A 15308-nucleotide genomic window follows, 5' to 3' on the forward strand; every position below is an offset into this window, starting at 1 on the left:
CATGTTCTCCCCGTGCAGCGTGGGTTCTCTCCGGGTTCTCCAGCTTCCTCCAAAAGCATGCTGAGGTTAATTGGTGATTCTAAATTCCTTGGTTGTCTGTCTCTAAGGCCTCGTCCATATGTAGCAGGTATCTCACAAAACCAAGATATTTTTCTACGATTCATCCTGTCATCCGCATGAAAACGCAGATTTACGGCTTTAAAAATGATTCTTTCAAAAACCTCCGACCAAAGTGAGGACCTGCGAATCCATGCGCCTGCATGTGGACGTCAAGAACCGGGTTGTAGGTTTCAAAACGTCACTGCCTGCGACAAAATATGTTCTAACATCACGTATGCGACCTGTGTTTACATTTGGAAACAGCGTGGACGCCCTCAGACCTGTGTAGTCTCTGGTCCAGGTCCAGATACCGCTCCACGTACAAGAACACAGGCGAAGGACAGCGTTAAGGACGGTTATTTTCCGCCACCTTGCCATTCCACATCTGAGGCATGTTCTCTGTCAAAGGTCAAAGACACCGATGCTGGTTTTGGGTCAGACCGGGATGCGCTGCCAGCTGGTGGGAGAACTTTGAGACAGAAATTGTGCTCCCGAACGAATGGCGTGACAGTTTTCGTATGCCCCGGTCGTCACGGTTATGCGGTTAGGTATGGATGAATTTTTTCTAAAAACGAGGTGGTACGTTTTTTCTAGACGGAGGAGGCAGGATATTCTGTTTTACAAAAACCCTGCTACGTGTGGACAAGGCCTGAGTCAGCTGGGATAGACTCCGCCCCCCACAGCCCTAGTGAGGATTAAGGCGTATAGATAATGGAAGGATGGATGGAAGGAGTAGAGGACTGCACTGGGACTGGAATCCCATGGGTCCCAGTGTAAACCTCATGAGAGAGGGCTTAACCAATAACCATCGAGTTTTCACAAAAGCAAAGCAGATCTAATATTTCTAACAATTGTCTCAGTGGCTGCTGGCAGCGATGGAGGAACACTGATATAGACACACATCTGACACCTCTGGGTTGAAGTGACATCCTTGATTTGTTCTCAAAGTGAGCTCTCCTCCACTGCCTCATATTACACAAGGTACCGTTGAGAAATATATGAGCAGTGCACTTAGTGCCCTACAGCTACTGTGTCCTAAGAATATATTTGCTGTTCCTCTGTATTATCACCGACAGGTACAGCATGAATCTCTTTATTAACGCTACACAGTGAAATAACTCAGAATGAGGGAAGCTCTGTCGTGTGAGCATTTATCATCGTGTGAGTGTTTGTGGAGCGTAAATGTTGCAGGAATGTGAAGTAATGACCAGAAATTCATCCAGAGAGGGACGAAGTAAACAGTGTAAGGGCTTCGGACCACTAGTGGAGCGGAGTTTAGACGTTTTGCTTGTGTCATGAGTGTAAAAGTGCTAAAAAATGTGGCTCCTTAACGTCCACTTGAGGGTCGACTGTAAAGTGAGTTCATTCCCACACATGGCCATAATGTGCCAATACTACAGCAAACAGGAAGAAGAAGAAGACCGCAAGCTTTTCAATGGACGTTTGAAAATATTACAACGCAGAAGGAAAAGCACCAAATGTGTTTCCTGGCCATTAATTACAAACATGATGTTTTTTAGTGACAAAATGTGAATGAATACATTTAGTTTTTTGTTTACAAGTGAATTATAATCTGCACTTCTGATGGATTTGTTTGGCAGGAGCAGAGGTCGTCAGTTCTGTTTCATTAGATCTCCTGGACCAGAGGTTCTCAAACTGTTTGAGCCACGACCCCCAAGATAGCATACGTTTATATTTGTGACCCCCCAGTTTGAATTTTTAATATCTCATGAGTAATAACTTCATGCATTCATGTGTTTAAAATGAACTCCACAGATTCATCTCTTTGCATTAACACGTTAATTTTCTTTTAAATGAACGAATGAATTGAATTTATTTCGAACAAATGAAACAGAAAAAAAATATAAAAATGAAATAATTTTAAAAAGAGCAAAAAAGAGTAATAGTAAGATTAACAAGTTCAAAAAAGGAGTGGGAAGACGTATACGCTTTTAATTTTGACAGCTTCTTTTTTTTTGTTTTTTTTAAACAATGATCTGGCGACCCCTTGAAATAATCTTGGGACCCCCATAAGGGCCCCGACCCCCAGTTTGAGAACCACTGTCCTATACTACTACTGTGTGAAGACAGTTTTAACCGTTTCATGTCTGGTATCCACGACAGCTTCTACTGAAACCACGTTAGTAATTCCTCCAAAACAGCAGAGAACAATCTGCCAAGACTCCGTATTTCTGTCTGAATCTGTCTTTATTCATATTTACTGGAAGTGTTGCAGAAATATTTACCGTTACGGCAAAACGCTACCAGCAAATGTTAGTAATAAACTGGGGAGGGTTCACGGTGATGTGTGTTCGTTACATAATGATCCCAATTAACACGTATAGGACTTTTAGGAAATGAAGCTTTCCTCCCGCTCTGGGTCTTTATTTCAGCAGCACTTCCATTAACCACACTTTTATTCCTAATCTATATTCTGAAGGTTTTCACTCATTTGTGGAACATTTGACTCCTGGGAATGTGAGAATTGATTTTATTTCTGGCTGCTCGGAGTACTTTCTGATTTATGAAGTGATAAAAACAGATTTCTAAAAATCCCCTCCGTACCAACCTTTGCCGATAATATATCAGCGGAATGAAACAAGGGTTTTAAACCTTCATCTCATTCACTGCTCAGCGTGCTGCTCTGGAAAGTGGACGTTTGTGTGTCTCGTTTAAAGTCATGGAGAAAGACTCCAGTTAGACAAATCTTGTTTGGAGGTCATAAAAAAGTTTTATTAAGTTTTTTTTTAGAATAATTTTTGCTTTAAAATGGTAAAATGTCCCATCGTTGGCTCATAGGACATTTGTTTTTTAAAGAAAGGGCGACATTAAACATAGTTTTGGTCCGACTATTTGATGTTTGATTCACTTACATTCAAACAGTATCATAAGAATTAACAAATCTACACCTACATTTACCATCTATGGCGTTCATCCACCAAAGAGCTCATGAAAGAACCGGCTGACGTCCGAGCAGATGGTGTTTTACAGTTCATTCTTCTTTTTTTCTATATCTTTTCCCAGCACAAGCGCCGGCTGGTTATGACACATAAACATCCGTCTTCCTTCTACCCATTAATGGATGTGTTCTGGAGTCATTTCATTCTTAACTAGTAAACACTCCAAATTGTGAATAAACCACTACAGACATGCGTCGCTATAAATGTCTCCTCGCAGTGAAAAGGTTGCCTCTAATGCCTCCTTATTTGTGTCCACTCCTGCCTATAAGCCAGTGCCTGACATCACACAGCACTTCCAATCTCTTTAATCCTCATCAATCTTTCTCCGATTGTCGCGGCCAGCCAGACGTCGGCTCTTTTCAAAATGCCACGATAAGTTCAGAGGGCTGACGGTGTTTTCTTGTTTTCTAAAAGATTCGATCTGGAGATAAGGCTCGGGACAAGGGTGCGTTTGATCTCCGTATATGTTCGGTTTACTCGCAGAGGAAAATCTCTGAGCGCCAACACTGATTCCGCCTCGCGTCAGAGATGTGAATCCCGTTTGTCTGAAGGGATCAAAGTGAATCAGTGGGCTTTGACGCTGGATGTACACCAATATCACACTCCGTGCTCAGAACACGACCTGCATTACTGGGTCCTAAAAACCTGATAACAAATGATTCCTTTGGCGGCGATTCAACGTATTGCTCAATATGCAGAAGTCCGTGTCTGTTTTATCACTGTAACGAGGCGGGTTACTGTAACAGTCAGCACAATTCAACTCAATTAGTCTTCCCACCATGCAGCCCCATGAGAGATTATTGATCCTACGTTGCTTTGAAAATTTTTTTGGAAGTTGGAAATGAGCTTGTTGGTAGCACATGAACAAGCTCAGCACATATTCAATTACCCACGAGGCCCGTTCTGACATGTACATCGGCTTCTGATGCCAATAATTCCTCTTTCGGGGTCTTTATCAACACATTCGAACGCTAAACTGAATGTTTTCACTTGAAATCTTGCAAACGAACCAACCAAGAGCAGCAGAATCTAAATTAAAATCAGACTTGATGAGCTTCTTGGCTCGTATGCAGTCGCTCTGGTCTGTTTAAAGCATTCAGCAGGCGAACGGAGGCAGACTTACTGCACTGCAGCCTTTCCTGAGGGTGACAAATTCAGTAAATCCATGTCCCCTCTGCTGCCTCTGCAAACACAATGATATGAGGGCAGACGCCTCTCAATGCTCAGAGGGCAGGCTGGCTACAGACTGGAAAATATACAGACACAGAGTCCATGTTTGCAGTGGGTCTACAAACCAGTTAGGATTAGGATGCCTGAACGTGCAACAGTAAAGACTTCATGTGTACTGGAAGGTTCCCAGCAGCTGTTTACATCCTGGATCCGGTTCCAAACCCCTGAAATATCTTCAACTCTGTGGATCTTTCATTCACACTTTGTATTTAGTCTCTTTTTGCTTCGGTCTGTGACACTACGTCGGTTTTGTGATGTTTGAACCAAACACTTGGTGTGAAAAATGGATGAACGACTGTTGGTTTGTGGACGACTGTTCTGAAGCTGCGTTTGGCTGCCACCATGTTGGTCTTCTAGGCAGAATGAGTGATGATCTGGTTGGAGAACCCAGAGTCAGTGTTGCAACCTGTACGTCACAAGTAGTTAGCCCCGCCCTAAGTGATACCCTGCTTTATTGTCCTTTTCCTCTAAATGGGGCCGTCGTTTACAAAATGAACATCAGCTGGACGAGACTTGGAACTAACCACCGAAACTAGGAAGTCATTATTAAAAATGTTCATTAAGGTAACAAATCAAAATCGAAGCAGAAACATCTGGTGCCGACAAATGGAGCCAAAACTGCAGTTCTGTGATTAGCCACTTGAGGCTAGCTACAGACTGGCTAAATTAGACTATAATAAAAAAAAAAGGTTTGAAAGGTCTTGAGGTAACAGTTGCTTGTATACGCCCGTTAGTAAAATGTTTACTGAGGTAACGAAGCAAAAGCGGAGTCGTTCTGTATTCGACTTCGGTTCAGTCAGGCTTCTGTTTGCAACCAGAGGAGTCGCCCCCTGCTGGCCATGTGAAGGAATGTGGGTTTAAGGGGTTTTCTTTGAAGCTACATCCACCTTCATGGTGAATCCGTAGATCTCCATGTTACCACCTTTACAGTAGAAATAACGTAAAATAGTTTTGGTCTGTGAAGCTAATTTCTCTTGTATTAAGGCTTAAATAATACACACTCATAATTAGGGGCGTGGTCAGTGTGAGTGACAGGTGGATGCCGGCTCAGAGACATCTGCGTGGCCCGCCTCGTTTTTTGATTAAGAGTTTGGAGGAATTGGACTCTGTCCAGACTGTAACACCACGCTGAGCTTTAAACTGCTGCTCAGGAGACCCGTAGGTGGCGTCCAGGAGGTTCATCCATCTTTATGTAGAAGCTCCGACTGTATTATGAGCCTGAAAGGGCGTCAGTATTGATACACGTTGGTTTTATGAAAAAGAAACCAGTGGAGCAGCTGCATGGGCCTGAGGTACCGACTGAGTCAACCCTGAAAACCCAGACTCAGAGACAGACCGACAACTATTATGTTTACTGTGCATGAGAGATGATATCGAACTTCCTGCAAGAAGGGGAATGAGCATGTTTCCCAAAATGTCCAACCTTTGCTATGAAGCTAACTTTTCTTTATATTACCAGCTAGTCGTCTTGGGTTGGACTCTTAGCCCTGTGTGTTTTTATATATTGCCTTTTTCCTCCCGCGTTTCTTTTGCTTCTCCAACTTTTGTTGTGAAAGTTGCTAAATGAATAAACTTTGCCTGCTAGCTCAGTGAATCTGTCAATCATGGCAGCTCTCCCAGACAGACCTCTTGGAGCCTTGATGATTTACTCAACGCAGCACCCGTTTTTAAAACTACCACCGAAACACTCATTAGAAGAAGTGTAATCAAGTGTCGTGACCCCGACCTTGTTGAAACAGATTCTGTCTCATCCTCTTCGGGGTAGTCTTAATTTGAAGCAGCATCTCGTTGCAATTAGAGGAGCTGCCTCTTAAGGGATTTCCGTTTTAAATTAAACATTCAGCCGAGGTGTTTTCCACTCGAATCCCATAAATCACTATGTAAAACAAACCAGCAGCCAGGCACCTGTGGTTCTTAAGGAGAACCAATTCAGTTCAATTACTAATTGGACTTTCTCTGGACTTCAGAGGCCCTAAAGTTCACAGAGTAAAAATTCAATCAAAGGTCTCGGTGCATATATTTCAGAATCATCTTTCCAGAGCCCGGTAGCATATGGCTGCTTATACCTTCTCAGATATTCCACACATATGTGGGGCTACTAAGTCACATGATTAAGGATTAACTGGCAGTGAAATGAGCTGCCTATCGAAGGCGCTGAGCCCAGCTGCTGGAGGGTAACCCCCATAAAACTGTGGCTCAACCTCATTCCAGTCCTCCGTTGATAAATAGAGCCGGTGTGCAGACAGCGAGCATCACAGATCAATACAGCTATTCCACGGTTGAGGGAATGCTTCTTATGTTTAAGAAAATCTTTATTGGTGCCATTATTTTCCACAAGAATCATAACACATCCTCGAGATTTATGAAATATGTGCAGTTTTCCTGGAGTGAGCTGATGGCACACAAAGCGATCGTCCTTTATTGATTTTCCTCATTAAACGGGCACTACAGTAGGGTTTTTAAGCTCCTCTGGATTGGATTGTACCTAAGAGGCAGCGGCTCATTATCAGCAAAGGAGGATGCTTCAAGTAATTTGTGCCCGCGTGCTGCGAGTTCCGCCTCGCCAGGTCGCTTCCAAATTTTCCAATTATTTGATCCGATTGCTGTGATCATGTTATGACAGCCCCAAAGGGAACACGATGCTAATTCCTTCTACAAGACACCTCATTGGGGGAAATTGGTGAAATGTTAGAAACTCCGTCGTGGGCCTGCCACTGTACATGCAGCGCAACATCTCTGCAGCAGTCTCACTCTCTCTGTTTTTTTTTTTTCTTTTTGCTCAAGGCAACTGGCTGGTTTCCCCCCCGTGAACAACAGTGTTCATTTAATGCTTATGAGATCCACTTCACGATAACTTATCTCACATGGACGGGGTGAGCTCAGCAAAGTGCCACTTTGAATCAGCGGGCAGCGCAGAGCGTCCATGCGGTGTCAAGGTGCTGCTGCAGATGTTGTTCCACATAAGCGGGAACCCGTCTGAGCCGAACCGCTCCCACGAGTCCACAGCGATTACTGTAACGTGATGCGTGTCAGACGGCGTTTCACTTTTGTGCGGTTGGAGCTGCTCGACACCCTGTTTCTCCAAATTCAATTGCACAGATCTCAAGAGGATCGTTTGATATTTTGGGCGTTAGAAGAAAAAAAAAACTAAGTGAGAGAGCAACAGCAGAGACTTCTCCCACCCACCCCAATATGAACGGCTACGAAAAATGGTCTTTTGTTTGAGATAGAACATTAAGACAACGGCATACACACTCTTACATTTGTTAAAACATCAAAGCTCTGGGGTTTAAAATCAAACAGGAAACTGTTTATAAAGCAGGAACCAGGACCACTCACATTCCTGCAGCACATTTAAAGCAGGGATTGACAATGTGCCTCATTCTTTTAGCCTACATTTGCATACATTTTGGTAAATTGGCTCGATGAGAACTGCGCCGAATCCCTAATAGCAGCGTGCAGTGCAGCCACACATGTACAGACTCTGGATTCTCAAGCAGATAAAAGGAGCGTTTTCTAGATGTTTTTTCTGCAACACATGTCTGTTAATGATAACGACATCCTCACTGCATCTAAAAATACTCGTACGGCGTGTGTTCAGACCTGCCTGAGTTCTCGCTCTGGCAGTACGTGTGATTTCTGACGCACTGAGCGGCGCCGGCGTCCGTCTGCTGACTGTGTTGATGAAGCCGGTCCCAACCGCTGGGCCGAGCTGCACTACAGCGGTTGTTTTTAGCACAGCAGCACGTCTCTCTCACCTCGTACTGTATTGTCTCATTTCTGCCTTCGCGCCTCCTTTCAACTCTCCCACGCCTCCCCAGAGAGGCGCACCTCGCCGTTTGAAAACCCGCTATAGCAGCTCTATAGTATCTACAGTAGCGAGAAGAGAAAGAAGAGCTCAGCTGTTCATGCAGGGGCGGCACAAAGCAGCCTGTCACTGGAATACTGTCAGAAGTTAAGCTGATGTGAGCGACTGTAGGATGAATAAAGCCTCCTGTTGGGTTTTACTTTTGGTCTGAGAAAACAAGCGCGATGGGGATGTGTGGTCAGAAAGAGTCATGGAGGAAATAATCTGTAATGAGAATAACTAACTGAATCATTTATGCCTCATATAGCTGCTATAAATCATAGGGTGGCATCTCATTTTTCATCTAAATTATAATTGCTTTCGTGCTTTATGCTCCTGTCCAGCACTCTGTATTGAAATGTGTTGCTTAAACACTGCATATTTCTTCAACTTTTTACTGTTTAATAGTTTCATAAACCTAAAACGCACCATGTTCTCTTTATTACCTATAAAAACAAAGCTCAAAATAAGTGATTTAAGCATTTTCTTTGCCGACACAACTCATAAAAACAAAGTAATATAAAAGTACTTTCCAGCAGCTCGGCCCTTGTGCAAGCCAAGGACTAAATCTCCAATTCAATGAATCGAACGGCGGTAATTCCCCCAGTGGAGGGACGGGGGCTTTAATTTCCTGCCCCAGCTGTGGACGTTTGAGAGCAACAGTGCACATAATCGGCCTTTGTTGCTCTTCTTTGGCCTGAAAGTGAAACAGGGCAGGAGGACAGTCAGTGTGTCAGGAGAGGAGAGGCTGAAGCTTTGGTCAAACAGTGACCACGGCCTGTGATTGCTCCACGCCTGCCTGCCTGCTGCCTCCTCGGTAAGGTCAATAAAAGTAATGCAGCAAAGAAGGAGGAATGTCTGTGAATTATTTAGTGGGGCAAGATTTGAAATTTTCTCAATGCTGCAGCAGAAGCAGGAGGGAGAACATCCGCCCACACCAAGGCCCTCGTTACCCAATACATTCAACTGGTGTCCTGATAAGAGGACGGATCTCCTCCCTGGTGTGGAGCGGCTTTAATCTGCTTCTTGCATTCCCACAATTATAAAGCGAGAAAAACAAACACGGAAGAATTAAAACTGCTTTTGGCGCAGCTCCTCCAGATTGGGTGATGCAGAAAATGAGGCTGCTCGGTGATTGATGGCTCAACCAGGCTGGCAAAGTTAAAGGAGAGAAAACTCCTGATTGTTTTTGGGGTAAAGCAGGCTGGATGGTGAGAAAGCTTTGTGCCTGTGCTGCACCATCCAGTTTAATATCCGTGATGAAATGACTGCACATGAGGTCTGCTGATTGGATTTTAAGCAGGTTATCGGTCATCGCTGGCAGTTAAATGAAATAAAGGCCCTGAAACATGCTGTCAACTTGGTTTTGTTCCAACAAAAAGCAAATGAGAAACCATGAGCCAAATTATAAAGCAAAAACAGTTCAGCAGCTCATTTGTTCGTGCTGGACCTGATGTGGGCCAGATGTTGCCTGATGGTGCCGTTTGGGTTCCATCTGCTCAACACCTCAGCCTGGGTGACTCATGAGGGACACCTTGCAGGAAAGAAAAAAAATAAGGCAGATCGGGTCTTACCTCTGGCTCTGGTGGCCGGTTTGGGGAGGACGGAGCTGTTGGAGCAGCTCATGTTGTAGTCGGTAACTTCCAGGCTGAGGTTGCCCGGCGGAGCGCAGCCCGCTGACCCGTCCGCCGCGCTGCCGTTCCCCGCCTGCAGAGCCATGACGGCGCCGCTGGTCGCACACCTGTTCAGAGCTGGAAGCAACTCGCCCTTTTCTTCATAACACCCGGAGAAGGCGTGTTGGGAAACTTGGAGAGAGCCCGAAGTGGAGTTTTTAGCAGAGAAAAGCCGGAGTGTGGCGGGTTAATGGAGCAGCCCCGGTCTGAAGCGCTGTGGCGGCGGACTGGAGCCCGACTGTGGAGGAATGAGGCTGCGCTGCTAAGGCAACTGCTGCTCTCACACACGTCCTCCCTCTCCTCCGCTCTGCCTCCATTCAGCTCACGACTGTCACAGTTCAGCCCCGGCACTGCATCAATAGGCTGCTTATCTTCGGCTGCAAGGTGGAGGGACTTCACCTTCACAGAACAGCACCTTAAATTGTAATTTTCTAACTGACTAAAAAGGTGACTGCGGTGGTTAAGAAGGACTTATTAAGAAGTCACCTGACGTGTTGCTAATAACGAACCCAACAGAGTGTTTCAGCAGCTTTTAGCTTCTTGTGTTGACTCGTTTTTAGCGCAATAGGTGCTACTTTCAGCGGCAAAGCTACAAAAAGTCACTGTATGCTAGCTGTGTTGTGTCAGTGTTCGAATAGCTAGCACAGTTAGCAGCACTAGCAAGCTAACGGGAACGGACTTGTGTCGCGGCCGCCATATTGCCCTGAGGTTTTTGCCGTTTAAAGAGTTAAAAAGACAACTTTTGTGCTGCTGTTGGATGTTCAAATGAAAAAAAACAAGCAACATGTCAATATATTTCACAGGTGAGAACTTATTTTGTCTGTTCTGACCACAGTAACAAGTTCTTACCCGTCTCTTAAGCTAACATAAAATGGTTGTCAGTACTTGTCCATATACTAGCTGATCGACTACCAGGAAAGCTAAGCTAACTATTAGATTAAAAAAAGTTTCTGTTAAAGTAGTACATCAGTTAGATTCTGAAAATAATATTTAACTATTAGCAATGTTACTGTATGATTGTGTTCAAGACAAAGCTACAAAACCTCGCTGTATGCTAGCTGTGTTGTGTCAAAGTCTGTTTCCGCTCAGCTTAAAACCATGTTAAACGGCTACAGCTAGCACAGTTAGCTGGCACTAGCAAGCAGAGGAACAGACTTGTATGTAATATTTATATTACAATGTAAATATTTCATTTCCTCTTTAAATGTTGAATATTGTCCCTTCTGTCCAGCTGCAGACATCGTGGACATGTAGTTATTATAATTATATCAGTCCGTTGGGAGACTCCACTCCATACATGTTCATACATAGCATCATATAGGATCCCGTTTATTTAAAATATTGAAAATAATCTTTGTCATGCTTCTTTTACTGGTTGTAATATATGTTAATACTAATACAACAAAGCATTTTGCAGCTGGTTAAGGTTGATCTAATTTAAACTTTATATATAGTTCAGGAGTTGAGTCTAGACTTTGCCAGCCTCAGGTTCAGACCTCCTACGAAGGCTCACAAGATACATTTCAGAAGCAGTGACACAGTTCATGTGGGCGCAAACAAGACAACAAATCTCTGTTACAAACACATTCATTCAGCTTTTGGTCATTTCTTTCATCTTTGTTGTTTGGTGAAGAAATTGACAAATTTGTGCCTCAAACACAAACACTGGCTTGACTCCTCATCTGAACAGTTCCTTGACCCTTTTGGTCCTCAAGCTGTGTGTGACTAGTTTTGTTCGGACCTCATTAAATTGTTTTCTTTTTGTGTAATGCATTGTTTGTATCTTTGTCTAAGGGGATGAAGGCTGTTGATGTCTGTGCTGTCCTGAAGAACCTCCACGATGTCAGGTGAGGATCATCAGTGGGACGAAGAGTAGCAGCCACCTCTTCTTGGAGCGTCTGATGAGTTAAAGCAGAGGACGGCTGGTGCTGTTGCACATCCTGTGTTTTCGATGAGAGTTTTTACACATTTTATGCGAATGCGACTGTCTTGTTTACACTTTGACTGTTTTAAATGATCTGTTTGGAACTGCAGAACGTCTTGGAGATCCTCCATAGCCTGCGGAACAACTGTTAAATTTTCCACTCGGCAACTTGGCTGACCCGCAGGAATAAGGTAAGAGGTTCTGGGACTCCTGATGTGCAGCGTGATGACTTTGTTTATGGGGAACAGTCTCAGCGCCTCAGGGTTTAGTTCAGTTCATGTTTTACCGCTTGAGAAATGATGCTGATGCTTTGAAAAGTGTCTGGAGGCAGCGGGGGAGGAGGGGGAGTGGGTTTGCACTGTGGAGGAGGAAGGCTACACTATTTGTGTTTGTGATTTGTTAGGTGCTTGCTGTCAGTCGTGGTGATGGTTTTACAAGTACTCTTATTGCTTTTGTACTGCGTCCATGTGTGGGAGGCATGTGCGTGTGCGGTGTTCCAGCTTGGATAACATGTGCTGGTGTTTTTTTCCACATTTTGCAAGAGAGCGCCTTATTAAAGTCGTGCCAAAAGTCTCTCCCTTCCCTCCCCCTCGAGACTGTAGTGTTGTGAGTTCTGCGGCAGCTGCACATTGATTTCCACTGTATCAATGTCTGCACACAGGTCATGACGAGCATGTTTGATGAGATGGGGGAATTTGTCTTCTGATACTTTGGGTTCTCTGAACACTCTGCTCGAGTGGAGGCATTTTGTTTTGCTTTCAGAGAAGTGGGATTCATGGTGTGATAATCCACCAAAAAAAAACAGTTCAGGTAAAGTCGAGCTACTGATGTGTGAGAAATGGATTGTCATTCTGCCCATTTGAAGAATTCACGAGTGCTCTGAGATAGCTCAGTCAATACTAATGAACATACAGAAGTCTTTCCTTGAGCTAAAGAAAAAGGTGATCTGACCTTTGACTTTACTTGATTGCTGCACAGAGCATTGACTGGTGCTGGATTGTATCGTGTAAACCGCTAAAGGGCATAATTATAACATCAACCACAATATTAAAACCTTCTGCCTACTCTTGTGTACATCTCCACTGACTTACCGAAACACCTCTGACCCATCGGGGCATGAAGACTGGACGTCTGAGGGTGTCCTGTGGGTACCAGTACATTTTGGGGTCTCTGTGGATCAGGGTTGTTCCTCCTGCTGGTGCTTGATTAGGTTGGGGTTTGATCAGATACGTGGGTTAAATCATACTTCAGTGATCAGTAAATGCGTATAAGTAGTACTTTGTTAGAATCAAGGGTGTTCCACAGGGATCAGTCCTAGAGCCCTTATTTTTCCTTGTGTATGTGGATGATATAAGGGCTCTAGGAGTGACCCAAGGATGTTCCACAGGGATCACTCCTAGAGCCCTTATTTCTCCTAATATCTGTTGAAGATCTGTCATCTGCAGTTCATTGTGAGCTCTGATGATTCAGCTTTTCAGTGACTTATGTCTTTTATACTGAAAACATTTAATTGAATCAATCAAAATCTATAGATATGGATCTTTTGGACCTGAGTGTTTTCAGTGTAAGTGGGCAAACATTGGAATTGTCTTCAAATGCTCATGAATACGACAAAATCAGGGTTTGTCGTCGACTGATTATCTGTGTCGGGGCTCCTGGCATGAGCACAGTTTGGGAAATCCTGCGACAGATGATGTGAGATGCATCATCAGCAATCTGCTTCTCACGCTGACGGGACAGGACAGACATAGGAAGCCACTTTAACATTCAGATATCGGCCGTTCTGACGAGTCACAGTGGAATTATGAATCGTTAAAATGCCGGTGTTGATATCACTAATTACTGGAAAGTCAAATGGCTCTCTTACATGTTAAAACAAAAGCTCTCCTGCCGAAGCCTCGCTCGACTCCCTCTAGTGTTTCCTAAAGCATCAGGGTCCCTAAAGGTTTTCAATCTGATTTAATTTCATTAGAGGATTCTTCAACATTGTCCCAGTTCATGTATGCATAATGATAACAGCTGTAATCACCGGTGTCATTATGATCATTATCTCCTTAAGCGTAGACAGACATGGCTGTTAGGATTCACAGTCATCCAGGTCATGGTTATTCTCGTAGTTTGGTCGTACGAACCGGACTCGCTGGAGTTTCTTGAGGACATTCCTCCTCTCATCCAAGAGGCTTCATCAGTTCTGACTGACTGGTTGGGAGTTCCACATACTTACATCCTTAAACTCTCCCAACTGCTCAGTCAAAACTGATGAAGCCTCGTGGATGAGAGGTCTTCAAGAAACTCCAGCGAGTCCAGTTGCTACGACTAAACTCAGAGAATGTAGACAGACGTGTTTCTAAAATCTTCCAATGTGAGAGAAAAGCAGCTTAACATGTGTACAGGTGTATAGCCTCAGGTGTGTGTGTTTAGAGGCTGCTGACATAAGAATGTTTGACATGTTCTTGTGTGTGCTCGCTTTGCTGCTCGAGGATGTTGTCCTGATCTTCATTATTTTACCTCAGTATGAAAACAAACAGCGAGGGAACGACATTTTAATAAGCATGTTTAAGGTACTTGCAGACATTCTGTTTGAATACAGGCTTTAGACAGAGTGCTTCATGCTTAAAGGGATTTCTTTTTTTGTCTTTGGGAAATCACCTTTTTGCTCTGTGAAGGATGAAGCTACATCCAGGAGTTCAGCAGCATGGAAAATGTGAATTGAGATACGAAAAAATAAGACAACCAGCACCCCTTGAACTGTTTCTTCCATCTGTTTTTTGGTAGTTACTGAGCTTTAGGGATGTTGGTAAGCATAACGCTAAGATGGGAGGGGAGGATTTGCCAAAACACTAAACTCTTAATCATCATCTTACTGAACTTGTTTTTTGTTTAAGTAGATCCAACTCAAAACATATTTTACTCGTCTTGTTCTGCATTCACTGTTCTCTTAAATTAGATAAATATCTCCGCTTACAGGAGGTCAGAATCATAATCCGGGGCACATTTTCAAAGTAATGAAGCCGAGACTTAATGACAAACTCACGTCAGCATTGCTCTAACAGACGCCTCACTTCCTAAAACCAACCGACCCACAAGAACCCGAACACCTCACAGGAATGTAATTAGAAGAACTGGTCAGTCGTTTCAGCTTTTCTGCTGGAACGCAGCTTTTCTTCGCCGCATGCACTCTCCAAGTTAACTTCAGCTCGTAAAACAAAGAGTCCGGCGGTGAAATAAACTGTTGGGGCGATTGTTAAATGTTTAATGGAAAACTGCCAGATAGTGTAAACTCCTGTAGATCTTTCTCTGAATTAAAGTACCCAGAATAATTCAAGCTTAAGCCTTACTTAACCTTTAGGCCCCGAGAGTAATCCATCTCTCTTACCCATTCATGTTCTATAAACTTAACTTTATAGGTGCTGCGATGTGTTTGCATCCAGACGCATGCAGACAGACAGTCGTTGAAACGCTGTGAGCTCGTGTCTGAGTGCGACAGAGTGGCCGGCCTCTCTCATCCAAAAGCATTAGTGCTTTCATCCATCATTATGAAGAAAGAGCCGGTGAAGTGTGCTTTGATTCTCTAT

The 15308-nt window shown here is 43.9% G+C and overlaps 2 protein-coding genes across 2 annotated transcripts in view; one reads left to right on the forward strand and one right to left on the reverse strand.

The window, feature by feature from the left end:
* Positions 1–10036, reverse strand: part of cckbra (cholecystokinin B receptor a) — a 49983-nt gene extending 39947 nt beyond the window's left edge. The window contains exon 1 of the mRNA XM_008283133.1: positions 9711–10036. Coding sequence (XP_008281355.1) covers positions 9711–9855 — 145 coding nt within the window. The 5' untranslated portion in view covers positions 9856–10036. The remainder of the gene's footprint in view (positions 1–9710) is intronic.
* A 3706-nt stretch (positions 10037–13742) lies between these two features.
* Positions 13743–15308, forward strand: part of cpo (carboxypeptidase O) — a 10978-nt gene continuing 9412 nt past the window's right edge. The window contains exon 1 of the mRNA XM_008283147.1: positions 13743–13809. Within this exon, the coding sequence (XP_008281369.1) occupies positions 13743–13809 (67 nt within the window). The remainder of the gene's footprint in view (positions 13810–15308) is intronic.

This window comes from Stegastes partitus, unplaced genomic scaffold (assembly GCF_000690725.1).
Source record: "Stegastes partitus isolate 25-593 unplaced genomic scaffold, Stegastes_partitus-1.0.2 Scaffold298, whole genome shotgun sequence".
Taxonomy (NCBI): domain Eukaryota; kingdom Metazoa; phylum Chordata; class Actinopteri; family Pomacentridae; genus Stegastes; species Stegastes partitus.